The 27,914-nt window shown below is 43.3% G+C and overlaps 1 protein-coding gene across 1 annotated transcript; it reads left to right on the top strand.

Moving 5' to 3' along the window:
* The first annotated feature begins 8,916 nt into the window (after positions 1-8,916).
* On the top strand, positions 8,917-22,415 carry Chgb (chromogranin B). Its single transcript, XM_021156555.3, has 5 exons — positions 8,917-9,256; positions 13,422-13,468; positions 13,913-14,006; positions 19,682-21,435; positions 22,077-22,415. Exons 1-5 carry the CDS (start codon positions 9,208-9,210, stop codon positions 22,152-22,154), a joined length of 2,022 nt encoding a protein of 673 aa, XP_021012214.1. The 5' UTR covers positions 8,917-9,207; the 3' UTR covers positions 22,155-22,415.
* Positions 22,416-27,914: the final 5,499 nt, after the last annotated feature.

Here is a 27,914-nt window from a genome sequence, read left to right as displayed (position 1 = left end):
AGAGTTCAGAAAGAGTTAGAAAGGGTGAGCTTATTCAACAATAAATCTCAGAGGCTGAAAACATTCTAGGTCTAGATAAGAGTGAGCAGAGGCTAGAAGCTTCTAGGACTTGGCCTAAGTTAGCAGACCAAGAGGACAATTAAATCAGGGGGAAAAAAGATACTTTTACAACAATGGGCTGGGCCCTGTCCCATCAATCACTAATTAAGAAAATGATCTCAGGCTTGTTTACAGCCAGATCTTATGGAGGCATTTTTTTTTTTTCCAATTGAGGTTCCCTCCTCTCAGATGAATCTGGCTTGTGTCAAGCTGACATAAAAACCTCACAGGACAGGTGCTTTGAAATTCTTTACTTTTTTTTTCTGCCTCTGGGCTGAAAGTTGGCACATGTTGGAACAGACTTGAGTCTGATAAACCTTGCTATTCCCACTTAGATCTAGAGCTGGGTCACCACTCAACCCTTCCTATCCCACAAAGATTTTTTTTTGTCCTGTAAATTCTATGAATTTTGCTTCCACTGTGCTTCTGGAATGGAGTGGAGACAGGAAAGGCCCAATTCAGTAGATGTTCTAATATTTTTTTTTTTGCTTCATTAGATAATATGTCTTCTAAAGGTCGAATAGATTGTGTTGAGGTGAGCAGGCACATTGGTGATGTGCCATCTTAGACGGCATCACATTTATAATGCAATATAAAATTGTTATTACTATTTTTTTAGACTTATGAGGAAAGGTAAAAGAAAGGAAAGGAAGGTAGAGGCAGACAGGAGTGGGGGTGATCCTTCAGTAAAAATTACATTAGCATATTTGTTACCTAGAACAAAAACATGGGCAATTATCTCATTGGAGAACTTAGGTCATGGACATTTACTTAACAATAATGGCTCCTTAAGGGCCATTACGAATTATTGGGAAATAAAATATTCATGGGTATATAAAGCTGAGATTCTCCCATGTGAAGTTTTCTCTGGACATTAAGTCTCAGAATGCAGTTTTGTTAGAGGAGAGCTGCCTGGATTTGCTGTTCCTTACAGTCTCCAAAAACACCAGAAGGAGGGAGCCATCTCACAGAGCAAAATCATCAAATCTCATATTCATCCAGCAGAGCCAACTTATTTCATGGCTCCTTGGCATGAGAGCAGAGACTAGCCAACAGAATTCAGTGGACAGAGGAAAAAAACAACTCCAAAACCATCAGGGCAGGACTGCTGGGGCACCAATGGCCCCTAATTAGCCTACAGGTGGCATGACTTAGCGGTATGGCCATCCGTTGTGTTAGGTGCTGGGAGTGCCACATATTTAAATGGTGGTTTTAGAAGCAGAATATCAAAACTCCTTAGGAAGATGGCTATATCCAGTGCTTCTTCATAGGAACGGAGTAAAGAGACTAGGTACCCAGGCACCAGGGACACAGAGAAGGTGATACTAAGAGGTAGACAGATTCCCCCAAGAGAGCAGGACAAAGGTCTCAGCCTGCCATTACTCAGCAGTAGAGCAGTATTAGAGTGTTAGAGGAGGTATGTGCCACAAACATGTTTTCCTATCAGAAATCCAGTTAGATTTCTTTTTAATCTGATTGGGAATTGAAATTAGGGCCTGACACATACTAGGCAATGCTCAGTCATTGAAATATACCCCAGATTGTTGTTTACTTTTAGTTTGAGTCAAGGTCTCATTGAATTGCCCAAGCTGCACTTGAACTCACTGTGTAGTCTAGCCTTTAATCCTGCCATCTCTTGTCCCTTACTGCAGAGTAAATAGAACTACAGTTACTGCCAGCTCCCTTCTGCTTTGTGGCCAGGAAGAACTCCAAGGTCACCCAATCTGCATTAATCCTATCTTTGAGACTGTTTTCTGCTTTGCTGTGTACCTATCTGCTTTATACAACATGTGAACATTTTCAACCCCGTGTTACACACACAACATGTTGCTGAACTTTTGGGATACACTAAGGAAACAGCACCCATTTTTATCTCAAGTTCTGCCAACTGTCCCCTTTTCATCATTAGGCAATGTCCCGGCCTCTCATTAGCCATGAACCACTCAACAGACTTATTTTAACCCAAATCACCACATAGGTGCAGATGTAAAGTCTTTGAAGCTTGAAGTCAAAGAAAATTGAAGTGTCCTTTCTCTTGGCTACACTGACCTGGTCTTTCTGCTAGGATTTCTAGGGAAAAAAATACCAAGTTAAGAAAATTGAGTGTGATTTGAATTGAAAAAAAGTGTCCTTTCCACGTGGTTTATTATTTTCCTGTCTTGTAGAGACAAGAGGGCATCACCACCGAGTAAGCAAGGCTAACCTTTGTCTAAGTTTTACATAAATATAAGAAGGGACACATGCTTTGGCCTCAACGTGTCCTGGAACTAAGATGGCCAACAACTCGGCAGTTTGAATCATGTGATATTTATCCCCCACCCCATATAAACCCCAGTTCCTGGCATACTCATTTCAGAAAGCTAGTAGTGTCTACTGGAGCTGATGTGACCAATTCACACTCAAGTGTTCAAAACATTTACTTGTAGTATATCTAAGCTGAGAACAACCCTAGTACCCACAAACTGCAGGCTGTATAAATTGTTCCATACCATATTATGGAGTACTACATAGAAATTAAAGATCATGAATAATGTGATACACGGAAACATGGACTGATACACCAATGCAACACTAATTGTAAGTGTTCAGACACAATAGAGCACAAGCTATATATTGCCATTCGTACAAAAATTTAAGACATACCAAAGTAATCCATCATGCTAGATACTGGAAGAGGGGTTTTGTTTGTTGGAGGTGTTGATTGAAAGGGATTGGGGAGCTTTGTGAGTTCTGGGAATGTTCTGGATGTAGATGACAACTACATGGGTAGGTACATGTGTTAAACTTTAATGACCCAGTCAATGTGTTAAATTTTTAGAAAGAAAATTCTTAAGATTAATTTAACAAAAAGAAAGAAAATGTGATGGTTTGTACATACTTTGTTCAGGGAGTGGCATGATTAGAAGGTGTGACCCATTTGGAGTAGGTGTGTCACTGTGGGTGTAGACTATAAGACTCTCATCCTAGCTACCTGAAGTCAGTATTCTGCTAGCAGCCTTCAAATGAAGATGTAGAACGGTCAGCCCCTCCTGCACCATACCTACCTGGATGTTGCCATGTTCCTGCCTTGATGATAATGGGCTGAACCTCTGAACCTGTAAGCCAGCCCCAATTAAATGGTGGCCTTATAAGAGTAGCCTCGGTCTTAGTGTCTGTTCATAGCAATAAAACCCTAACTAAGACAGAAATTTTAGTCCTGCCTCTTACCACTGTATAGTTCTAGATAGGATATTTTGTGTCTTTAATTTTAATCTCATTTTTTTCATCTATAAAGGAAGTATTAGAAAGCTAACTAAGCATTTGGTCCTATAACATTAATTTAAAAAGCTTATTGTAGCATATATAAAAAATAAACCAAGTCACTCTACCTAATGAGTGTGTATTATTGAGGGAGATACACCAAGAACAAAAACATCCCTCATTCTACCCACTCACGACTGTTTACAAAATACATAGCTAGCAACATCAAGAAGTAAATTACGAAAAGCATGAAGGTCTCGCCAAACTTATCAAACTCAAAGCATAGTTATCTCTCCATTCCTGTCTCCTCCTCCCTCCCCTCTTCTTCCTCCTTTTCCTCTTCACTGTCCATTTATTTATTTGGCAGCTGGGGTAGCGACATGATACACACCAGAGGACAACATAATAGGAGTCTGTTCTCTCTTTCCACCAAGTGGGTCCTGGAGATTAGATGCAGGCTCTTGGGTTGGTGACAAAGGGCTTTACCCACTGTGCCACCTCACCAGCCCCCAATGCCTGCTGTCTGTGCTTTGCTTTCTCTCAACTGCATTAAAGAATTACTGAATTGTCTGACATATCTCCTTATGTAAAGCTCAACTGTGCAACACTCCCTACTGTGCTCCATGATGTATGGCTTTAACCTCCTGACATTTCTAGGGGAAATGTTCATTTTATTAATATATAACCACATGAAAGTTGTATGACGTTACATGATCCACAGTTTGGTGGATTTTTGGAGACTGGGATTGGCTTATTATTTCTTATTTGAGAAATGCATCAGGAATCTGACCTGACAGTATGTATTCTAGAATCAAACTTAGCCAGGGAAAGTTCTTTTGGACATGGTTGGGATTCTGGGCAGGGGATGGTGGGGGTGGCGGTGGGGAGGGGAGGTTGATGAAATCAAAGTCATAAGAGATAAACAGCGGTCATCTGGTGGCTACCAACACCGGGAATTACAGCAGCAAGGCGACAGTTTCCATGGATGCACCATCCCCCAGCAGGCCAGGCCCTCCCTTGCAATCCCCAGCCTTGTTCCACTAACACTGGGACTGAGCACAGAGTTTACCAAAGCCATGGTGCTTGACATGCAGCCAACAAGTCATATAAACAAATGAATTGGATTAGTGAATTGGGAAACCCAAAGATAGTGCCCAGACTCCAAGGTGGCTTGATGTATTTGCTATTTGTCTGTTTGCTTTCTAATTTTCTCTCTGATCTGACCTGTCTTGCTGGGGAGACTGGCCCTTGTAAATGCTTTCCCTGGTTTCCCCTGGTTTCCAGGTAGCTTCGGTTGCTAAGAGGCACTGGCCTTGCAAAGAAGAAAAAGCTAAGTATTTCTTCCCTTCCCCCTCCTTGAAAGGAAGTCATTACATCTCTGGCAGTGACAGCATCCTTTGTTGCCAGCTGTTACCCAGAAGCCTTTTCTGCCCAGGCCCCAGCTCCTGCCTTCTTAAGCGGCCTCTGTTTCTGGACTGCAGAGTGGCTCTATCCTTCCATCCCCAGGGAGGTAGCAGCTACCTGCATTTGCCAACTTCTGGGTTTTCTCAACTTCATTCCCTGTTCTCTCTGTTTTTCTAATCCCTGTGTATTATTTTCAGTATCAAATTCCCTTTGTTGGTTTCATTTTCCAGGCTAGTCATTTCAGAAGCCGTGGGCAAAATCGTGATTTTTCTTAAATCTTGGTCCCTGGAGCTGTGTTTGTTCCTCCTCAGTTCTTTGAGAGAATTCCTGGAAAATACTGTTCCTCATGACTTCTTTCCCTGGTACATTGTTGTGCTATCTGAGATAAGATTATATTCAGAATAAACCAAACAGCTAAGCCTTTCCCATATTGTCAAGATACCAGCTGCTCCTATATTGATGTAAAGGCATGATGTTGTTCCTGTTAAAATCCCTGCAGGGTTTCTTTTTTTAAGTGAAAATTGACAATGGATTGAAAACGTTGTATGGGAGTATAAAGGACTGAGAATGGCCAGCAGCTTAAAGAGAACCACAAGATGGCCTTTACCATCAGATAATAAGACTCACTAAAATGAGGCAGTATGGAGAGGGTGAGTCCTGGGTCAGTGAGTAAAGAGACCTGAAACAGAGTAAGCATCAGGGTCCAGGAGTCTCTAGAGTAACATCCACATACATACAAACTCTGGGTTATTTTTCAAGATGAAATTATAGGGGAGTTAGGAAAGGTCCATCTCAAAACAGGATTCCCAGGATAGGTGGGCCACGATATCATTAAAAGCTGTGTTTATATTCCCCCTTCAGAGTTTAAGCCACGGTTCCCTTTAGTGTTTGTCTTAGTTAATGTTCTACTGCTGTGAACAGACACTATGGCCAAGGCAATTATTATAAGGGCAACATTTAATTTGGACTGGTTTACAGGTTCAGCGGTTCAGCCCATTATCATCAAGGCAGGAACAGGGCAACGTCCAGGCAGGCATGGTGCAGGAGGAGCTGAGAGTTCTACATCTTCATCTGAAGACTGCTAGCAGAATACTGGCTCCCAGGCAGCTAGGATGAGGGTCTTAAAGCTCACACCCATAGTGACACACCTACTCCAACAAGGCCACACCTCCTAATAGTGCCACTCCCTGGGCCAAGCATATACAAACCATCACAGTGTTCCCCCTCTTTTTCTTCTATGGCAACAATGTAGATCCTGGCAGTCCGCTCCCAGCGTCCTTCACCCAAGCACAGAGAGATCTAAAACTTAATGTAGAGACTGGCTCTTGGCCAAGAAAGAAAAGAGCTTTCCTTCACCAAGGTCACCAAGGTTGTCTTAATGAGCAACCAACTTAGCCAGCCCAAGACCAACCTGAGAAGCCAAAAGATGATTTTAACATTGTTTAATCCCATGATTTTCTAGGGAAAAAGAGGAGAGGGGAAGTATTGGAAAACCAGTGTACAAATACTTCAAGGAGAGAGCAGCTTTAAGTAACTACCAATCCCTGGTATATTTAAAGAGTAGCATTAACCCTGTGCTATGTCAACAATAGAGGGAGAACCTCTCTCATAGACTGTACCTTCCCCCCTCTCTTGCTGTTTTCTTTTTGGCCTAGGCTAGCCTGGAATTCACTATGCAGTCCAGGCTGGCCTCAACTTATGCTGAGCCATCACACCAAACAATCTCCTATTTCCTGTTCACTGTTTCCTATGTTCACTGTTTTCTTTTAGGCCTCAAACATTGATTTTTGATTTTTTTGAAAGAATTTCAGACTTTAGAAAAATGCAAAAATGGTATGCTATTTTAGTATACAGTTCATCATAATTGCCCAAATGTTTATATATTTTTTTTCTTTACTTAGCCAGGCATAGTGGTGCACATCTTTAACACCAGTACTCAGGAGGATCTCTGTGGGTTTTAGATTGCCCTGGTTTACATAGTCTCAGGCTTGTCAGGGCTATACACAATAAAGCCCCATCTTTAAATTAAAAAAAAAAATCAAGCCAGGTGGTGATGATGGCACACACCTTTGATTCCAGCACCCAGAAGGATCTCTGTGAGTTTGTAGCTATCTTGTTTTACAGAGAGAGAGAGAGAGAGAGAGAGAGAGAGAGAGAGAGAGAGAGAGAGAGAGAGAGAGAGTTAGAGTTCCAGGACACCAAGGACTACATAGTGAAATCCTGTCTGGAAAAAACAATTGTATGTATGTGTGTGTATGTATATTAATTTTTAAGATATGAAAGTGATTCCTTTTTTTCTCTTTTCCTTATACTTTCCCACAAATTTTGAGACTAGAAACCTCAATATGCATTTCTAAAAACAATGACATTTTTTGACTCTCCAAGGACCTCTCCCTGAAATCAGCAGACATGCCAGCACAGTTACAAGCACAGATTATAGTGGTGGGGGTTGGGGGAACAAACACAGGGTGACTCATTGAAATGTGATGCATGGCTAAAAACAGAACTAGAACTCGGGAGGCAGAGGCAGGTGGATTTCTGTGCATCTAGGCCAGCCTGTTTTACACAGTGAGACCCTATCTCAATGAATACATAATTAAATACGTTTGTAAAGGAATCATTACTGAAAATGGGAATAGGGTAGTGAACCAAGGAGAGCAGCCAGTCAAAAAGAACTGGGCCATAAGGCCTGTGAGTCTTTGCAGGTCGTTTACAAAGCACTGGCCTCTCTGGTGTAATATTCTGTGTCTCCTCACACATTCTCTGCTTGTTATATGTAGCCCAGGTGGGCAAGAGTTTCCAGTCCTTCTCTGACAATAGGCTTTGTTCATTTTCATATTTTACTTTCTTCTTTTTAAAAATTGAAAAGATTTATTTACCTTTATGTGGATGGGTGTTTTGCCTACACCTGTGTCTCTGTGTACAGTTCCCAGAGAGGGATGTAATCTATATGCCTTTTCAAATTTTACCAGGGTCTCAGAACTATCATTTTTAAGCCTGGGCTTGATGATACAGGAGAGTGGTAGTGTGCTTTTCTGGTATGCCCGTGCCTCTGTGTTCTCTCCAGCAATGTAGAAAAACATAAATGAAAAATTAAAAACATACACTCTGAGGCTGCAGTTTTTGGTAAATAACCTTCCAGGGGGAGGCATCTTTCTATGTTCTCAGCATGTTCAAAGAGAATTTGAGCCTCACTCTTTTCAGGAAAAGGAACTGAAAACTTTTATCACCTGACCAAAAAGATCTCACGTCAAGTTTCACTGGTCCTCGAAATCTGTTATCGGAGCAGATTGTGTCTCTTCTGGGCAGGATGATTGCCCAGTTCTTTTCCCCAATTCCTTATCAGGCTAACAGAATCCATGTCAAAAATAACCTGGAAGATGTTATAATCTCTGTTGCACACATAATTTAAAATGTGTTTCTATCTCTATTTAAAAGCAAGCAAAGAGGAACAGGTTTTCAAGGATGTACTAGCTCCTTAACTCACCCCAAGCTATGCTCCTGTTGTAAAAGAGTGACTAAGGGCCAAAGGGTGACAGCTTAAATAAATGTCTATCAGAAGAGCTGGGTAAGTGACCAATCAAGAGAAAGAGGGGGAGAGGAAGGGGGCGAGGAGGGAAGGGGAGAGAGGAGGGAGAGGGAGATGGGGACGGAAGGGAGGGGGAGGGAGAGGGGTGGGGAGAGGTAAAGAAATAGCACCAGTTATGTATGCTCCAAACTAAATTAGGCCTAAGCCACAGAAAGTGGTTACAGAGAAAACTGAACTTGGAAAAAATTGAGAGATAATTTTGAAGTGTATCCTTTGGCCTGTTTGATTTTTTTAAGTCAATCTGAATAAGTACGTCGGGTAGGAGATTCCATGGACAGAGAAGACAGACAGAGCCATAGATGGGATACACAGATACACAAACCAAACATCTCAACCAAGAGCAGGTTACACATTCGTGGTTGTACACTTAGGTTTACAGCCATTACTCTCTTGTTAAGGTCTAAGAACCGCCTGTGTGTTTATTCCAAGCAAGGATTTTCTTCAGCTTGGCAGAGGAAACAGAAAGCTGACCCCGTCATTTACACACTTCAGAATCACAAGTATCCCACAACCTCAAACTGCAGCATCGGAGGTGTGCGCGGAGGAGCTGGAGCGCAGGCGCGACAATATGAGCTGAACCCTTTCCCTCCTTGCCTGACATCTACAGCACCTGACGTCCCCGCATCCCTGCCGGTGTCTGCTGGGACCCTGCGCAAGGCCACACGCACTGGCTGTGCTTCCGCCCGCTGGCGCCGCCTCGGGGCTGCTCCGTGACGTCAGGGCTGAGCGAGGGGCGCCCCCGCCCGCCGCTCGCCCCCGGGTACTGCACCCCGCCTGCCCTTCATAAGAGCCAGGCCTGCGCCCACCGCGCCACAGCTGCTCTGCGGAGCCCGCACCCGCCGAACTCCTCCTACACTCAGCTGGCGAGCGGCACCATGCAGCCGGCTATGCTCCTCAGCCTCCTGGGCGCAGCGGCTCTGGCCGGTGAGTGGGATTTCAGCACCCCGGACAGCTCCTAGAGCTGGTGGCACTGGGTTTCACTCTCTATCTCGCCTCTCCTCTTCCCTGTATCCCTTGCCTTGCCTTGCCTTGCCTGGCCTGGCCTGGCTTTGAGTAGGGGAAGCAAGAGCTGTCCAGCTTTTTCCTGCTTTCCCCGCCAGGGATGTGCAGCCCTTGGAAGCAAAGCCGCATTCTGTGTTCTCTGCAGAGATGTCAGGCTCTATACAAAAAGCTAGAGAGAGCCTTTGTAGCCTGACTCTCCGTGTGACTTTTCACAGCCCCGTGACCACAGAGGGGTGGGAATGCATGCAGTTGGCCCTACAGAGTTTCCTCTATTATTCTAAAGGCACTGAGTTAGAACTAGATCCGAGTGCATTTAAGGCATTTCCCTCAGCATGTCATATATGTGTGTGCAGGTCTTCGTGTGTCTGTTTACAGGGTTAACATATTTACACTTTGTATTTATGTTTCTAAAGAGAGGTAATTCACATTTTAATTTATGAATGGAAGCTGTACTAGATATTTCTTTCCTTTTGTGCTCTAGAAATAAAAATAACAAGACGGTGTTACACCCATGAAATTATCTTTGGAGTAGCAAAATGAATGTTTTAGTCAATTTTGAAGAATGGAAACAGAAGTAGCTAATATTTGACGGTTGTGTGTGGATGAGTGCGTTGCTAAGTCTCAAACTACTCTAAATTTACTCAATGGTCTCCAATAGCCTGAAAGATGTGTTTGTGTTGGGAAACTGAAAAATAAGTATAACACCAAATTACGCTAGCAGCTCTTTGTCTCTGTGAATGTCCTCGGAAAAGTGTTTTGTTCTGAGACTGAGATTTCTAACTAGAATTGAGATATCCATATGTCTATATGAAATATATATATGTATATATATGCCTTTGATTGACAGGAATCTCTCATCCAATGTTTGACAAAATAAAAGCCAATGGTAATTTATGTTATTGCATTCATAATGTTCTCATTTTTAAAAATCATTTTTACAAATAACTATTTTTTTAAATATCATATTCTTAATTTGATAAAAGGAAACAAACTGAACAACTTAGAATTTTTCAAGTCCAAAGTATTTTGGAAAGATATTGCTGAACAGGACACAATGATACACTGTACACAATGTACATTGTGTTCTAGATTACAAAAGAGTAAGCTTTTTGTAAATCGTTTAACTGGTTAGTTAAACTTTTTGGTGGTGGTTAAACATTTCATACCTCTTATGAAGGAATATTTAGTAGTAAAAAACCGAAGCTATGCAAATCTCTTCTGTTTTAGGCGACAACTCACTCATCGTGCAGCCTACTGCTTCACTTTGACTATAACCATCTCCACTACCAATTTTAGGGCATGGTCATCACCCCAGAAACACACCATGTATTTTAGCATTCACCTCCCCAAATCTGGCAATTAGGGGATTCCAGTAGTTTGTTATTTAGTAAAATCATGGTTGAGACCCCAGGAAGTCATCTGGTTAATTTTCTACCATTTCGAGCTTCTTGAAGGAGATCCACAACTGTCTGTGTAAGTACTGTGCACCTTAAAAATTAATATGAATAAACCAAATCCATATCCATATGACATGAAAGAGAAGGGTATTTTTGCTATGCAGATCCTGTTTGACTCGCAAGTTTGGTGGAATTTGGGGTGCCCATGGTTTACCAGCAGAAGAACATGCTGAGCCTACTTTGCAGCTGTGATTTTCATACGAATCAAACCTTCATAGTCTTATGGATGCTGATGCTTCAGGAGCTATTCTCAGATTTGCTATTGGATATTTTTTTGTCATTTGATTATTTTACTTTTCCATAAGCATCAAATGTATTTCTTATTTGCTACAGAAATAAGTTAAACCAGTTTTGGGTACCTAATACATCTTTAGTCACTTCTTTGCTCTCACAGATTCTATTGGAAGAAATACATATTACTTAGCATTCTCACCAAGGCTCACAACACAGCTCCATAAGCAAACCCTAGTTCCTTTCTATTAAGAAGAGTCTGAGGAGTCTCCCTTGGGGAAACGGGGATGCTCTATACTAGTAATTTGTAAACTGCTAATTGTCTAGGACAATGAGACATCCCTTGTCCATCAACTCTGACAAGGGTTAATAGTTTGGCAGTCTGGGTAGTTAAAGTACCCACTTTATATTGGAAAAGAACAACAGGCAGAACTATATATGTGGATCTGCTCTGCTACAGAAGGTCTGGAAAGTTGAACTTGGAAAGGGTGACTTCTCAGTCATTACGGGAGTAATTCTTTCATAGTTCTTCTTTCCAGAGGATTTCACAGATTTGAGGTGAAAAAAGAGACGTGCCAAAGTGAGCGTGTTCTCAAAATAGCAGTCATTGGAACATGAAAGACTGGCCCTAGGCTGGGGCTCGGTCAGGGAGTGATCACCTGCCATGTGTGAGGATCTGGGCTCAGTCTGCAGCACTAAAGAAAAGGAAAACCCACAGAACCCTCAGAGCCAGGCATAAGAACCCCGAGTGCAAACGTTGGCCAGTCAGGTTTTGTTTGACCTGTCTCTGAGGAAGAACCTGAGCCTTTCTTCATAGCTTATCAAGAACTTTTTAAACATTTTTAAGTGACCCTAATAAAGCTGGATAACAGTGGGACCCTGAAAACAATTGGGGTGGATGTTTAGTAAAGTAAGCAAATGAGAGACATTTGCCCCAAGTCTCATGTATTTTTTTTCCTCTGGGTTGACAGGCAATGGGTTAGGTAGGGTGAGTAGGTGTTTGAACAGGCTTGGCTTGGAAGAAAGGTTAGGGTGCTCATTATAAATAAATTGCTTTTGAGTAGCTTTAGTGTCTGATGCTCGAGAATTTTGCTCTTGCCCCAGCTAGGTCTTCTATTCTGGGGACCAAAGGAATCGCTCCTCTTTAAGTTTTTTTCCCCTAGCATAATGATTGTTTGTAGAAATAAGAGTGTTTGTAAAGGCTTTGAGCTTCTCTAGCAGAAAGGATTAAACAAAGGGAAAGCAAAGGGTAAAATAACAAAAGCAGCAATCATTGGGAGAAGGAAGATGTGGCACCGGCAAATGCTGGTCACCAGGCTATTTTCTGACCAACAAAGACACTCCAAATGCTGATTTAAGGCAGGCAGAGTCTCATAAAATCTTGAGCATTATTTTTTCCTTTGAAACACACTGTCATATACCAGTTGTTAAATGCCATCTTGGATATCCTGACTGTAACAATGTGCTGGAGACCTTGATACTTCTAGGTGTTTATACAATTGTAAACAACTCATAAAACCATCACAGTGAAAGCAGATCATGTAAGCAAAGGTCTTGTGTGAGTAATGATCTAATACCCATGGGTTTGGTGGTTGTTATTGTTGAGAGTTTTGTTGTTGTTATTTTGTGTTTTGGAGGGGTTTTTTTTTGTTTTTATTTGTTAGTTGTTGCTGTTGTTTGTTTGTTTTTGAGATAGGGTCTCTCTTTGCAGTCCTGGAAGTCAGGGAGACAAAGCTGGCCTCAAATTCACTCACACCCCTGCTTCTGCCTTCTAAGTGCTGTGATTAGAGATGTGCACCACCACACCTGACTTTTAATACCTGTGCTTTTGTATAAGGGAGGAGATTTTCTTGGGACCTGGAGTAATAGAGAGAGCTACAGATCCATAACCACTTGGTGTAGACAGAGGGAAAGAACTGCAGAGGGCACCTGATTCTGCTTCCATTAAAAGAATTACGATTGCACAGAATGTAGGAAACTGCAGAGTGAGTGCACAGCTTAAGACACTTTTCACAAATATAGGATGGCTGTGTAACCAGCACAATACTTGGTAAAATGCTGAAAACTAAGAAGGTCCCTCATTTGTGGTCTGGATCTGATTTCTATTGGCTGTAAGGCAGCATTTGCTTCCAAATATGCTCAAGACATTTCTGAGAGAAGCAGCAGTGTATTTTAGGTATGCACACATGTATGTACATTTGCACACATGTGTACAAGCAACTAGGAAATGATGATCATTGACGTCATCCCAACCATGGGTTCTGCTAAGTATTCACTCTGCATCCCTCTCAAGAAAAGCTGGGCAATTCTACAAATCTGGTTCATTCAGCCTCCACCCCCCAAAAACCACAAAAAACCAAACAAACAACTCAAGACATTTTCCATTTTCTCCTTCAAAGCTGTCAGCTCAGCTCCGGTGGATAACAGGGATCACAATGAAGAAATGGTAAGTTGACATGTTGGTCTTGAGTCTTGACTTGCATGTACACCTTAGACTGTCTCACTCCCTTTGACAGCTCCCTCCCTCATGTCTTGAAAGGACAAAGTTTTATCCTTCAGAGACTGGGACAAATGATGGCCCTCCTGTCATAAACAGATATATCCATCCTGGGGGCGGGATTTAGTCTTCCTGAGGACAGAGGCAATTTCCCTCTAAGCTGCTTAGAAGTGGGTTTCTATTTCCCTTTGGGCTATCACCACCCAATGCCTTCTTTCAGTCTGTAGTGTAGTGCCTGGGAGGCTTCCTCAGGGTCCTGTAAGTCTGGGTTCCTGCCCTGAGCATCCTACATCAGTTCTAGTCACATGCTCAAGCTGCCAGTCACAGGAGCTCCTGGTCAAGCTGTGTTTCAGCCACACCAGCTTTCCCGCCCACTTTTGTGTCTTCTCATAGGTGACTCGCTGCATTATCGAAGTCCTCTCAAATGCCCTATCCAAGTCCAGTGTTCCAACGATCACCCCTGAGTGCCGGCAAGTCCTGAAGAAGAGTAAGTGTCCCATAATTCAGAAAGATCTTTGTGCCTGGGGTGAATCCTTTCCCTCCAGCCTCCACCTTACCTGCAGACGCATCCTTGTGGTATAATTTGACAGACAGCGTTGATTTACTAGTATGGTACCTAGGGAGATAGTGAGTGATATGATTTCTGGTCCCTTCGTAGCTGTCTGACAGTGGGGAAGATCCCCCCCTTTTTTTTTCCAGAAAAGGGAATTGAGATTGACTGTGTGGTCTTTGAGCTGTCCATCAGCCCTTAAATTCCTTGATTTCATATTTTAAAAATATTTTAAAAGAGTCTTCGTTTGGGAGGAGCGAGGTGTGGGAAGCGCTTGCTTGGGGGTAGATAAGGAGGTGATTGGGGAAGTGTTGGTAGGCGAGAGGAGAGCAAGGTTGAAAAACTGCTCTGAGGCTAGCAGAGTATTTTCTCTGTACTGAAGAGCTGTGGGAAACACAGTTTAAACAGTGACATAAGCAGGTCCCTTCGTAGCTGTCTGACAGTGGGGAAGATCCCCCCTTTTTTTTTTTCCAGAAAAGGGAATTGAGATTGACTGTGTGGTCTTTGAGCTGTCCATCAGCCCTTAAATTCCTTGATTTCATATTTTAAAAATATTTTAAAAGAGTCTTCGTTTGGGAGGAGCGAGGTGTGGGAAGCGCTTGCTTGGGGGTAGATAAGGAGGTGATTGGGGAAGTGTTGGTAGGCGAGAGGAGAGCAAGGTTGAAAAACTGCTCTGAGGCTAGCAGAGTATTTTCTCTGTACTGAAGAGCTGTGGGAAACACAGTTTAAACAGTGACATAAGCAGTATCTGCTGTTACCAGTTTCTAATGGAACTATGCAGTCCTTGTCCTTTAGGAAGGTAAGCCGATTCAAACAAAGTCTGCTCCTGAGAATACCTTCCACTGCTTTGCAGTTCTTAGGCAAGTTGGGCACAGTGAGCGCTTTCTTTTCACCTTTAAGATCTACGGGGGGGCTGGAGAGATGGCTCAGTGGTTAAGAACACTGAATGTTCTTCTAGAGGTCCCGAGTTCAATTCCCAGCAACCATGTGGTGGCTCACAAGTGTAATGGGATCTGATGCCCTCTTGTGATGTGTCTGAAGACAGAGATGGTGTACTCATATACAATAAATAAATAAATAAATAAATAAATAAATAAATAAATAAATCTTTAAAAAATAAAGGTCTCTTATTACAAGGCAAACTCTCTTGTGGTTGTGGCACATGGGGCTCATGCATAAAGCATGGACAATCGACAGAGTAGCCTGGGTTAACTCAATCTGCCTCAGAGTTGTGGCAGGTATGGGGGTGGTCTAAGCTCAAGTAAACAGTGAATGGATGCTTCCCTACACCCCTCCAGGCAAGACGCTTCAGTTTTCTCAAATTTATCTTCTGCTTGAATAGCTAGGGGGTTCTAAGTCACCCCAGGAAGCAAATGCTACTTCTCCGGGCCAACCCACTTTGCATCACCTTTTCCCTGACTTCATTTACCAGATGGGGTCAAAAGGAAGGGCCTGTCACATAAGGTAACCATGATTGCTCAGAGGAAAGTTACCGGATTCCTTACTCTACTTGTCTCCCAAAGCAGGTGCTTAGCGCTCAGGTAATTCCAACTTGCCAGTTGTTCCCTGGGATCTGTCTGTTGATTCTTGATCCAGAGATCAAAATAACAGGCTCAAATCTCTAACAAGGACACTGCCTAGACAGAGTCAGAAACGGCCTGGAAGATGGACCTGTCCCTTCAGGGTTGCAGTTTCAAGCCCCACTCAGGCTAGACTCGAAGCTATGAAGGAGCAAGCAAGACTAAGAGTGGCCGAGAAGCAGCACAGTGTGTGCCTCTCTGTGGGTCAGCAGTTCGAGAATACGGGCCTGGTCTCAGTGGCAGCGGCGGTGGCAGCGGCAGCAGCAGCATAGCAGCCTTAGAGGGGGTGGGGGAGGCTTTCTCAGGAGTGCCTGCTCCTTGACTCTCATCCTCTGGGGAAGAACGACACACTCTGTCACCAGACTTTGTAATTCAGGTCTTGCAAACTTTCAAAGGAAGTTAAGACTTTGAATTTTTACTTGATTTTGTTTTGGTGGTGGCAAGGAACAAGCCCAGTTTTTAAGAAATTTACCACTGACTTAAATATCAAGCTAATTATCTATCTATCTATCTATCTATCTATCTATCTATCTATCTATCTATTACCTATCTATCAATCATCTTTCTTTCCATTTAATTATTTATATATTTATTTTTGAGACATAATCTCACTATGTCTTACTTATGTAGTTCTGGCCAGCTTGGAATTCACTATGTAAACAGGAGTTTAGCTTTGACCTCAGAGACTCACCTGCCTCTGTCTCCCAAGTGCAGGGATTAAAGGTATGCACCACCACACCCTGATTAAAATTTTGATTGTTTACAGTGACATCTGATAATTAGATGTTGTCTCTGTAGTGTAGGTCAATGGGAACTCAGTTCTGGGCCACACCATTCCTCTACTGTTGTAGCTTTCTGTCTCCTAGCCCTAGTTCTCTTTCTCCTTACCTGATAGGCAGACTTGTATGCTGAGCTGAGTGGAAGGAATGGCCTGCCTGGTCTGTGTTCCACCCTAAGCCTCATCTCCCACTCTCCTGCCCACAGTGAGCAAATAAGTATTTGGAGAGAAGGGATGAATGGTAGGGTTTGTTTCTTGTTTGTTTGGTTTGGCTTTGGTTTGAGTATTTCTTTTGGGGGGAGGGTACTTAAAGATGCTAGTCCAGTTTCTTATCAGGTAAAAGATTTTTTTAAAAAAATTTCTTTTTTGGATTAACATTTTTTAAAAAAATAAATAAATAAAAATATTTTATTATATATATATATATATATATATATATATATATATATATATATATATATATATGACAAGTACACTGTAGCTGTCTTCACACACACCAGAAGAGGGCACCAGATCCCATTACAGATGGTTGTGAGCCACCATGTGGTTGCTGGGAATTGAACTCAGGACCTCTGGAAGAGCAGTCAATGTTCTTAACCACTGAGTCATCTCTCCAGCCCTGGGTACAAGATTTTTTCTGGCCAGGGCTGACTAAGGCTAAGTTGATCTGGTCAACTTTGCAACAGGATGGATAAGATATGCTCCCCATTTAACCTGGAGGCAAGAATGAGTGTCACACTTTGGTGTTGCAGCTTGACTAAGACTTCCAAAGCTACTCAGCCCTCCCCCGTCTCACCTGCTGGGCTTAGAGCTAAATTTAGGAGGAGGTGTTCAGCTCCAGACACAAGCTGCTATAGGCAGCACACATTTAACACAGAAGGAAAATAAAAATACTTCTGTGCTTCACACTTAAGACACCTCACACCTTAAATCGGGTAGGAAGAGGAGCATGTGGCTTCTGCTGTCCTTCTGCTGTGAGTGACATCAGCATCTGTCTGTCTGAATCAGCTGCGAGCACTACAGATAATACCGTAGGCACACAGGGTTAAACAATAGACAGTAACTCCTCACCGCTGTCGTAGCTTGTGTACATGATCAAGGTAAGGTCCCACATCTTGGCTGTCTGGCCATCTTCTTACCATGGATGGCCTCCTGGATTAAGAAAGGTCATGTCTTGGCTGCAGGGCCTTCTTCTCACTGTGCCCTCCTGTGTGAAGGGAGACTGTGGCTCTTATGTGTCCCCTTATTAAGACCTTGCTCTTATTATGAGGGCTCCACTCAGGGCCTAAGAACCTTCCAAGGCTTTCCTCCCCAAATTATCATAGCATTGATTAGTATTTCACCACAGGAGTTTGGAAAGGGGGCACAAAGAGTCAAGGGTACCACCCAAAGTCTCCTTGTTTGCTTGGACTCCACTAATTAGCCGTGCCCCAGCACTGCATGTAATATCATGGGCTTTTTGGTTTTTTGTTTTTCAGACAAGGTCTTGGTTTGTTGCTCAGGCTAGTCTTAAACTCACTTTGTAGTCCCAGCTGGCATAGAACTCATAACCCTCCTGGCATCCTCCTTGGCTCTTATAATGCCACAGGGACTGTGACAGACAAATGGGTGCTCAGATGTCTGTATATACAAGTCCAAAGACAGTCCTGCAGCCTTGTAAACATGGGAGCCTTATTACCATGTCAAGCTGTGTTTTAATAGAGAGGTACAAGCCAGCTATGGTTTCTTGAATATTGTGTAAAATAGATAAATGTTGTCCTCTGTAAATATCAGCTCAAACTGACTCATGGGATCTGTTCCTCTATGTTTTCTTGCTTGAGTTCTCTTAAGCTCCCTCCTGTTAACATATAATAAACTCCTGTCTAAAAGCAAACAAATAGGTCCATCAGTGCTGTTCAGAAGAAAAGGAGTATGAATTACAAATATAATTTCAAATTTTCTAGTGAAGATATTTAAAGTCATAAAAAATACAAATGAAATTAACGTCAATAGTACATCTCATTTTATCTAATGTATTTTATCCACTCAGTATATTTAATATTATCCAATCTATCGAAAACGTTACTTTAACAATTCTTTTTTTTGTGTGAAGTCTTTGGTATCTGGTGTGTCTATCATGCCTCAGTTTGCTCAAGTCACATCTCAAGGCTCCACAGCGACAAAGAGCTAGCGGCTTCCACCGTGGGTGGTGCTGGTGTTGATCCTTAGTGCCCGGTGGCCCTGGCTTCCAGTCTCCTATCTGAACTTGGTGAGAGAGGTTGAAACCTAAGCCTCCTCAACTAACAACAAAGACAGTGTGAGCTCCAGATCCCTCTTCATAGGGATCTTGTGGAGGATGTGGTAAAGGGCGTATTGACATTGGGGAAAGACAGAAGAGAGCAGCAAATGCCAGTTATGTCATCTGCTACTGACTCAGAAAACACAGAAACTTATTCTCAACATCAAAGAACGTGTGGCCTGGGAAGACCTGAGTGGAGAGAGAGAGAGAGAGAGAGAGAGAGAGAGAGAGAGACTTTCCATTCTTATCACTAGGTACAGCCAGGCATTATTTAGTGATTCTGAGAAGAGCATCATTGGGCTATCTTGTTGCTGTACAAACATCATTAAGTATACAGTAAGAAACCAATGGGGCTCAGGCATCACTACCTGATCCGATGATGTGGGACCACTGTGAAGTTCACAGTTCATTATAGGATGAAATGCACAATCCATGACTGAGCTAAGTTGAGCAGTCATTTCCTGTTGGATAGGGTCCACACAATTGATTAGCTAACAAAGTCTGGTAATTTTTTTTTTTTAGTTAAATTGTAGTTAGAGCCATTCATTTATGCAATGTTAACCTTTCCACCCTACTCAAGTGTGGAAACACTTGAGTGGTCCTGAATTATATCATTCTGAGTCTCAGTGTCTTTTATACTTGCAAAACAAGGAGGCTGAACCAGATGAACTGTAAGAGTTCTTCTGATTCTAATTTCCAGTCTTTTCTAAAGCTATATATGGGTTTCAGTTTGACCATTGGCAGTTACAAATAGAGATAATAGGTGTTATTAAAACCTTTAAACATGTAGAGAGCTCATTAGATTTAAACACAGTCAAAGAGCTTCCTTCCATACCATCAGCTTTTCAAAGAATTCCATACATCCTCTATTATGTTCCTCTTTTCCAGGGTCCTCGGATCTGTAGTGACCACTGAGGCTGGTACTTGAACCTCAAGCACTTTTGCAGTTGTGCTTACTCCTATATTTTCATTATAGGTGGAAAAGAGGTCAAAGGTGAAGAGAAAGGTGAAAACGAGAACTCGAAGTTTGAAGTACGGTTGCTAAGAGACCCAGCCGATGCCTCAGAAACCCGCTGGACCTCCAGTAGGGAGGGTGCAGGAGCTCCAATAGAAGATTCTCAAGGCCAGACGAAGGTAGGCGATGAGAAGTGGACAGAAGGAGGAGGACACAGCCGAGAGGGAGTGGATGATCAAGAGAGCCTCCGTTCCTCCAACCAACAAGCGTCCAAAGAATCAAAGATATACCATTCGGAAGAGAGGGTGGGAAAAGAGAGGGAGAAAGAAGAAGGCAAGATTTACCCAATGGGGGAGCACAGGGAAGATCCTGGTGAAGAGAAGAAACACATTGAAGATTCTGGAGAGAAGCCGAACACCTTCTCCAACAAAAGAAGCGAGGCTTCGGCTAAGATGAAAGAGGAGTCAGTGGCCAGAGCAGATGCACACTCTATGGAGCTGGAGGAGAAGACACACAGTAGGGAGCAAAGCAGCCAGGAGAGTGGAGAGGAGACAAGGAGGCAGGAGAAACCCCAGGAGCTTACCGACCAGGACCAGAGCCAGAGCCAGGAAGAATCGGAGGAAGGCGAGGAAGACTCAGCCTCTGAAGTAACCAAACGCAGGCCCAGACACCACCACGGGAGAAGCCGGTCCAACAAGTTCTCTTACGAAGGGCATCCTCTATCTGAGGAAAGGAGACCCTCTCCCAAGGAGTCCAAGGAGGCAGATGTGGCCACAGCCCGTTTAGGGGAAAAAAGGAGTCACCATCTAGCTCATTACAGGGCTTCAGAAGAGGAACCTGAATATGGGGAAGAATTGAGAAGCTATCCGGGCTTCCAGGGCCTTCGGGGACTACAGTACCGGGGCAGAGGAAGCGAAGAGGACAGAGCCCCAAGGCCTCGGAGTGAGGAGAGTCAGGAAAGGGAGTACAAGAGAAACCACCCCGACTCTGAACTGGAAAGCACAGCAAACAGACACGGTGAAGAAAACGAGGAAGAGAGGAGCTACGAGGGGGCAAATGAACGCCAACACAGAGGCAGGGGGCGGGAGCCAGGAGCCCATTCTGCTCTTGACGCCAGAGAAGAGAAAAGGCTCTTGGATGAAGGGCACTACCCTGTTCACGAAAGCCCAATAGATACGGCAAAAAGGTACCCACAAAGCAAATGGCAAGAGCAGGAGAAAAACTACCTCAACTATGGCGAGGAAGGGGACCAAGGGAGATGGTGGCAGCAGGAAGAGCAGCTAGGACCGGAAGAAAGCAGGGAGGAAGTGAGGTTTCCAGACAGACAATATGAGCCCTATCCCATCACTGAAAAGAGGAAGAGGTTAGGGGCGCTGTTCAACCCGTACTTTGACCCTCTCCAGTGGAAGAATAGTGACTTTGAGAAAAGAGGCAAGCCAGATGACAGTTTTCTTGAGGATGAAGGTGAAGACAGAAATGGGGTGACCTTGACTGAGAAGAATTTCTTCCCAGAGTACAACTATGACTGGTGGGAGAGAAGGCCCTTCTCAGAGGATGTGAATTGGGGATATGAGAAGAGAAGCTTTGCCAGGGCCCCTCAGCTCGACTTGAAACGGCAATACGATGGAGTGGCCGAGTTGGACCAGCTGCTTCACTACAGGAAGAAGGCAGACGAATTTCCGGACTTCTACGACTCAGAGGAGCAGATGGGGCCTCACCAGGAGGCAAAAGATGAAAAGGCCAGGGCTGACCAGAGAGTTCTGACGGAGGAAGAGGTATGGTTTGAGGCTTTTGCTTAGAATTAGACTATGTTGATCAAGGCTGGTGTTATTAGCATCAACATGTCTGATAACGGGGAGAGATGAGTGGGACATTCACTGTGAGAATGTGAGTGCCCCTGTCATAGAGCAGGGTTGATTTCCAGCCATGGTGCATATCCCTGCACTGCTGTCCTCTCTTTTTATAGTGTTTAGAAAACTTGAAAATCTACTGTTTCTGGGATCAATCCCCTGAGTTTCTGTCCGATGAGTACCTGTGCTGTCTAGGTGTGTAGTACACCTTAGTGCTGGGGCACCTAATGCCTGCCATGTGATTCCCATGCCCATGCCGACCTCCCGTTCGGAGCCTTGACCTAATTCGATCATGTCTCAAGCTTGAGAGTACATCAGAGTCACATGGACTGCTGATCCCTAGGGTTTCTCAGTCAGCGATTTTATATGGGACCCAGGAATTCCTAGGCAATTGCTTGGGTTACCCAACCTACTCATCATGAAAGCCCACTTTGAAGATCCCTGATGTTGGCTGACTCAGGAAGCCTCTACTGTACCCAAGCTTCCCCTTTCTCTTTAGAGCTTCCTGAACTGGAGTAGTATGGTAGTGTGACTTGTCATCAATGCTCCACTTTTCTGTTTCCCAGAAAAAGGAACTGGAGAACTTGGCTGCGATGGATCTGGAACTCCAGAAGATAGCGGAAAAGTTCAGCCAGCGGGGCTGACAGTTGGAGAGACGAGCCTTTCACTGAAGGACACCATTGATTCACCCGCAGGCAGAAAGCAGAATTTACTGTTTATTAAATGTTTGATGCAGTTGGAAATATCATTTATCTTTGCCAGAATGCTAATGCCATGTGACTAGCGTGACTTGTAGCGTATTCTTCCTGCAAAATAGATGTTTCACATGTCTGTGACAATGACCGTGTTACTGTTGTTGAAACACTAACAATAAAAAGATTTACCTGAAACAAAGTCCTTTTTGGTTCTTAGCTCTTTGGGTTAGTTAGGAAGAGTGGTTTTGAAACCCATTCTTCTAGGTATATTCTCAAAGATAGAATTTGTTGGTCTTTAGCAGGAAAAAGCAAGGTTTCTGAAGTAAATACTGCAGGATCTAAAGAAAGAGATTGAGAATAAAATATGGCTAATAGAGATCATATAGGCTTGAAGAACCCATTTTAAAAGAAAATGTATTACTTAAAATTTTTATTTATTCATTGTGTGTTAAGGGTTTCAGAGGACAACCCTCATGAATTGGTTTACTGAGATTAAAAAAAAAAAAATCAGGTCAAATGGCTTGGTAGCCAGTGTCTTACCCACTGAGCTATTTCATCAACCCAAAATATTTTAAAATTCTGCAAAGTAGGAGAAAAGGAAACAGCTCACTATAGAAGGCTATAGCATGTATAAAGCTCTGGGTTCCATGATCAGGACAGAGAAAAGCTAGAAAAAATAAAATAAAAGGCTGTCCTTAAGGGGGACAGTACAAACCAGAAATGCAGCCTTATCTCCTCACTAGCTGTCTGCAATAGCCTGTATCTATAGGCAGCTACTTGTGAGGTCAAGGCAACAGAATAGCCCCAGAGCTCAAGGCCAGCCAAACCCATCTCAAGAGAAATACAAATAATTAGATTCTTATAAACTGGAGAGCTCTGGGGGTAGAATGTCAAGGGACGGGCTGAAAGAAAAGCCTTAATGGAAAAAAAGTTCTCTGGTTTGGGAATATGAACATCTGGTGCAACATCCCTGGTACCTCTCTCGGGACATACTTGATTTCTACCTTGTATGCGAACTGAGCTCTGACTGTTGAGTCTGAGCTGTGTGGCTTATAGTCGGTTGTTTTCCCAAGTTCTAGTTCTCAGGTTCAATAAAATAAAGGCATCTTTCTCACAAGGTTATTTCTAACAAGAGTTTGTGTGAGCCACTCAGTACTGTGCCCCTCCCCCACCCTGGGAATCAATGACGTAGGTAATGTCGGCCACTGCTGTTATCATCTTTGTAGCTTCTTGTTCCAAGACAATCAGACAATCTCCTTTTTCCTCAGTGATTGATCATCTCATTTCTTACCAGTGGCAGCTTCAACTGGGTTATTTTTATTGTTGTCTGTTCAGGTAAAAACCTGTTTTCTGGAAGGTGGTAAAAATGTCTGAGGGTCATAGGTGATCTTTATTAACACAGGAAGACCAGAAGGTCTCCTCCTTTGCTAAATCAAGGAATGCTGTACTAACTTAGCCAGATTTGTTCCAAATTAACACTGAATGAACTGAGATTTTTTTGTATAGGGACCAAGTCACCTGGTGCTGTGTAAATAGTTCTAAACACAGGCTCACATTTCAAGAGAGCCTCTTACTGTCTCTTTTCTGGGGTCTTTCTTCCTGCATATGGGATAAGGACCAGCAGCGTGAAAGGGCCAAGGGAACATGTACAGAGCTCATGAATGTTGAAGGCCGCCTGCCTTCCCCCCACTGTCCTGCAATCCTAAATCACAATGTTGGCAGGGTCGTGCCTCTGCAGACTGTTTGCAGAGAAGGCTCCTCCTTGCCTCTTGAGCTCTGATGGTCCCTGACATTTCTTGGCTGTGGAATAGGTAACGGTATTGGTAATGACAGGATCACATCAAAGTCCACCCACTCTTCCTTCTCTTCACACCTTCTCTTTACAACTTTCCATCTCCGCACATGGCACTATTGATGTGAAGGGACAGCAGTCATGTACTGTAGTACTGATGGTCTGTCTGACTCCAGTGTGAATTCATCGTAACCAATTGCATCCACAGTAACTCTCTGTCCAAGTAACACACCACTTTGCGGTGCAGGGGGTGGGGTGGGTGTTGAGACATCCGCGTATCTTTTTCTATGCAAACAATTCAAAGAATAATAAGACAGGTCAGCTCTCACCTCCTCTCGAGTAGGTCATTCTGTGGCACATTCTATACTGCCTTCTGGAATGTCCCAGTAGCAACCTGCTTGATAATGCATCCTTTGTTGGCTGCCTTTCCCACTTTAGTAGAGTGCTTACTGGTAAGCTTGGAAGTAGTTCCATATAACTATATATCCTCACATTCTAATGTTAGGATTTGCTTCTGGTAGTTCATGTCTTAAGAAATCAAGACTCATATTATGAAAATTAATCTGTTATAGATCAGACATGCATTATACAGTGCTAAGCACACAGGCTGAGCTGTGTGTGTTGTGTGTGTGTGTGTTTTACTTTCTTCTAACCATTTACTAGCATAAGAGCCATTTTTTTTTTTTTTTTTTTTTTTTTTGGTTTTTTGAGACAGGGTTTCTCTGTATAGCCCTGGCTGTCCTGGAACTCACGCTGTAGACCAGGCTGGCCTCGAACTCAGAAACCCGCCTGCCTCTGCCTCCCGAGTGCTGGGATCACAGGTGTGCGCCACTGTGCCCGGCGTAAGAGCCATTTTTATCTTGCAGGTTGCATTAGTCACTATTTATTGCTGTGAAAAACCACCATGACCAAGGTAACTTATTGAAGGTGTGCTGTCTAGTTTTGTGTCTCAACTTGACACAAGCTATACTAGTCACCAGAGAGGAAGGAGTCTCAGCTGAGGAAAAGCCTATACACACACACGCAAACCTGGTAATTTCTGTTTAATTATACTTGGCTTACAGTACTTTGCTAAGGGAGTCCTGAAAAAAAAAATCTAACATAACAAGAAAGAAATGGGGGTTGGAGAGATGGCTCAGCAGTTAAGCACACTGACTGTTCTTTCAGAGGTCCTGAGTTCAATTCCCAGCATTCACATGGTGTCTCACAATCATTTGTAATGCGATCGGATGCCCTTTTCTGGTGTGTCTGAAGATAGCTACAGTGTTCTCATATACATAAATAAATCTTTAAAAGAAACAAGAAATGGCTGCAAGGCATTTTCTCAATTAATGATCAGTGGTGGAGAGCCCATCCCATTGGGGGTGGTGCCATCTCTGGGTTGCTGGTCTTGGGATCTATAAGAAATCAGGCTGAGCAAGCCAGGGGAGCAAGCCAGTAAGCAGCACCTCTCCATGGTCTTTGTATCAGCTCCTGCCTCCAGGATGCTGCTCTGTTTTGAGTTCCTGTCCTGACTTCCTTCAGTGATGAACAGCAATGTAGAAGTGCAAGCAAAAATAAACCTCCCTAGGTGTTTTATTGCAGCAATGATAATGCTAACTAGGACAGAAGGTAAGGGGTATTTGGGCTTGTGGTTTGGTACAAAAGCCCATCAACCATCACAGTGGGGGAGCATGGGAGAGTGGAGTTGAAAGCTGACAGCTGAGGGCTCACATTTCAAACCACAAATATTGAAGGCAAGCTGAGCATTACTAGTAGCTTTTAAACCTCAAAGCCCACCCCCAGTGACACACCTCCTCCAGCAAGGCTATACCTCCTGACCCTTCCCAAATAGTATCACTGAGGACCAGGTATGCAAATGTCTGAGAATATGGGATATCTAATTCAAACCACCATACGAAAAACTAGCTGTGGTCTACATTTGGCTTGTGGGCTTACATATTCTACAGAAGCACGTCTTACTTTGTGTCACTCACAGGGGGTAGAAAAGGACTGTGAGAAGGCACTTTACCCCTTGCCTTAGTTAGGGTTTCTATTGTGATAAAACACCTTGACCAAAAGCAACTTGGGGAGGAGAGGGTTTATTTCAGCTTATAGCTTCTAGTCCACCATTCAGGGAATCTCCAACATCTCATGTTAATATCAACATTGCAATACAAAACATCCCAACATTTAAAAGATCCAGAGCGTCAAAATCCAAACACCTTAAAAGTTCAGTCTCTTAAAATATCCAAAGCTCTCTAAAACTTAGTTAGGGTGTCTATTGTGTCTCTTTAGAATTCTAAAGTCTCTAACTGTAGACTCCTGTAAAACAAAAAAGTTAACTATTTTCCTATTTTAAGAGAGGACAGTCAGGGCACAGTCACAATCAAATCAAAGCAAAATCAAACTCCAAGAGTGTAAAAAAACTCAGTGCTGGACTTCTGGAATTCACTCACAACCTTCTGGGCTCCATCTCTCCAGTTCTGCCATTGTTAGCACACACACACTTTGTTTCTTAGGCCCAGGCTGCTGTCCTTAGTGGTTGTCCCATGGTACTGGCATCTCCAAAATGCTGGCGTCTTTGCAAATGGCTGCACCTTTACCAATACCCTCTTCTGACCTCTTCAAGGACTCTGACTAGATCACATGGTGCCTAGCCTCAACTTTTCTCATGACCACTTGAATCCTAGGACTCTGACTGCACTTGGACTACACTTCCACAAGTGGCTTCTTCTGGGCTTGTTTGGGGACTTGAGCCATACCACACAGTGCCAAGCTTTAGTCTCCATGACTCATGCAAGCCTTCAAAACCAGGGCCACCTGACTGGCTTCTACACATTACCAAGTTTGGCTGTCAGCATAAGATGCAGACTTGACTCTTGGCTGGATCATAGCTTTCATGGACTGACCTAAGGAAATTCTTCCAGAAGATGCTGGCCTCTTCTTAATCAGTGTTAATTTATTAACAGAGCTAAATGAAGCATTCTAGTGTGAGTATGGGATTCAAGAACATGGCAAGAAACATGGAAAGTGGAGGCTTAGCTTATGGGATTTCAGAGGGGAAGAAGGAATCAGGAATTGGGCTAGAGGCCCAATATTCTGGCACAGGATCTGGCCACATACTGGTAATTTCTGCATTAAAACAAAATGAACTGACTTCTTTGATGGAAGATGTCCCAAGACAGGATATTTTTGTCGTGACATTGTTATCAGTTACTACTATTTTCTGGCTCTACAGTGAAAAGGAATGACAGGTTGGGCAGAAAGATACAAAATATGTCCAATCTGTCAAGGAAAACAGCTGGAACAAGTTTACTGTTGCACCCAAGGCAAGTGTTTAATAAGTAGGAGTAACTGGTAAAGAGGACCGCCTTTAATGCTGGGGAAATTGGATGTTGCCAAGAGGGCAAGACCCACGCACTGAAGCTTCATATTTTGAAAGTATAAATTTATATGAAAGAAGAGAGCCTGAACCTAGGATGCTAAAGGGGCTTCTCTGCTCCAGAACAGCAACTTCCTAGGTCATCTTTGCGGGGTTAGCTGCTGTGTCTGTTACCATGCAGCCAGGCTCCACCCCATGTTGACAGCAGGACATGGCAACATAACCCATGGTGATGCTAGCAGGATGTAAGATGCACGATTGAAGAGATCATGGTGTGCTTACTCTAGTTTTAGAGAGCTGTCAAGGCCAGGCAATGTATAGGCATTAGAGACCCAGCAGAGAGAGAAGATGGCACTGTGTGAAAATGTGAAGCTCAAATCCAAGATTTAGTGGAGTCTCTAGTATGATGGAGATGCCAGAACCATGGGACATTATGGGACATTTGGGGAGCAAAGCTGAAGGCATGAAGTAGAGTTGGCTCAAGAGACTGTGTGTGCTACAGGCAGTGGGGGTGGGGTGGGGGCTACCTAAGTCTTCTGTAACCTAAATAAGT

This window comes from Mus caroli, unplaced genomic scaffold, assembly GCF_978045245.1.
Source record: "Mus caroli unplaced genomic scaffold, Mus_caroli_1 scaffold_2, whole genome shotgun sequence".
Taxonomy (NCBI): domain Eukaryota; kingdom Metazoa; phylum Chordata; class Mammalia; order Rodentia; family Muridae; genus Mus; species Mus caroli.
Note: the sequence above shows the minus strand (reverse complement) of the source record. Positions and strands in the feature narration are given on the sequence as shown.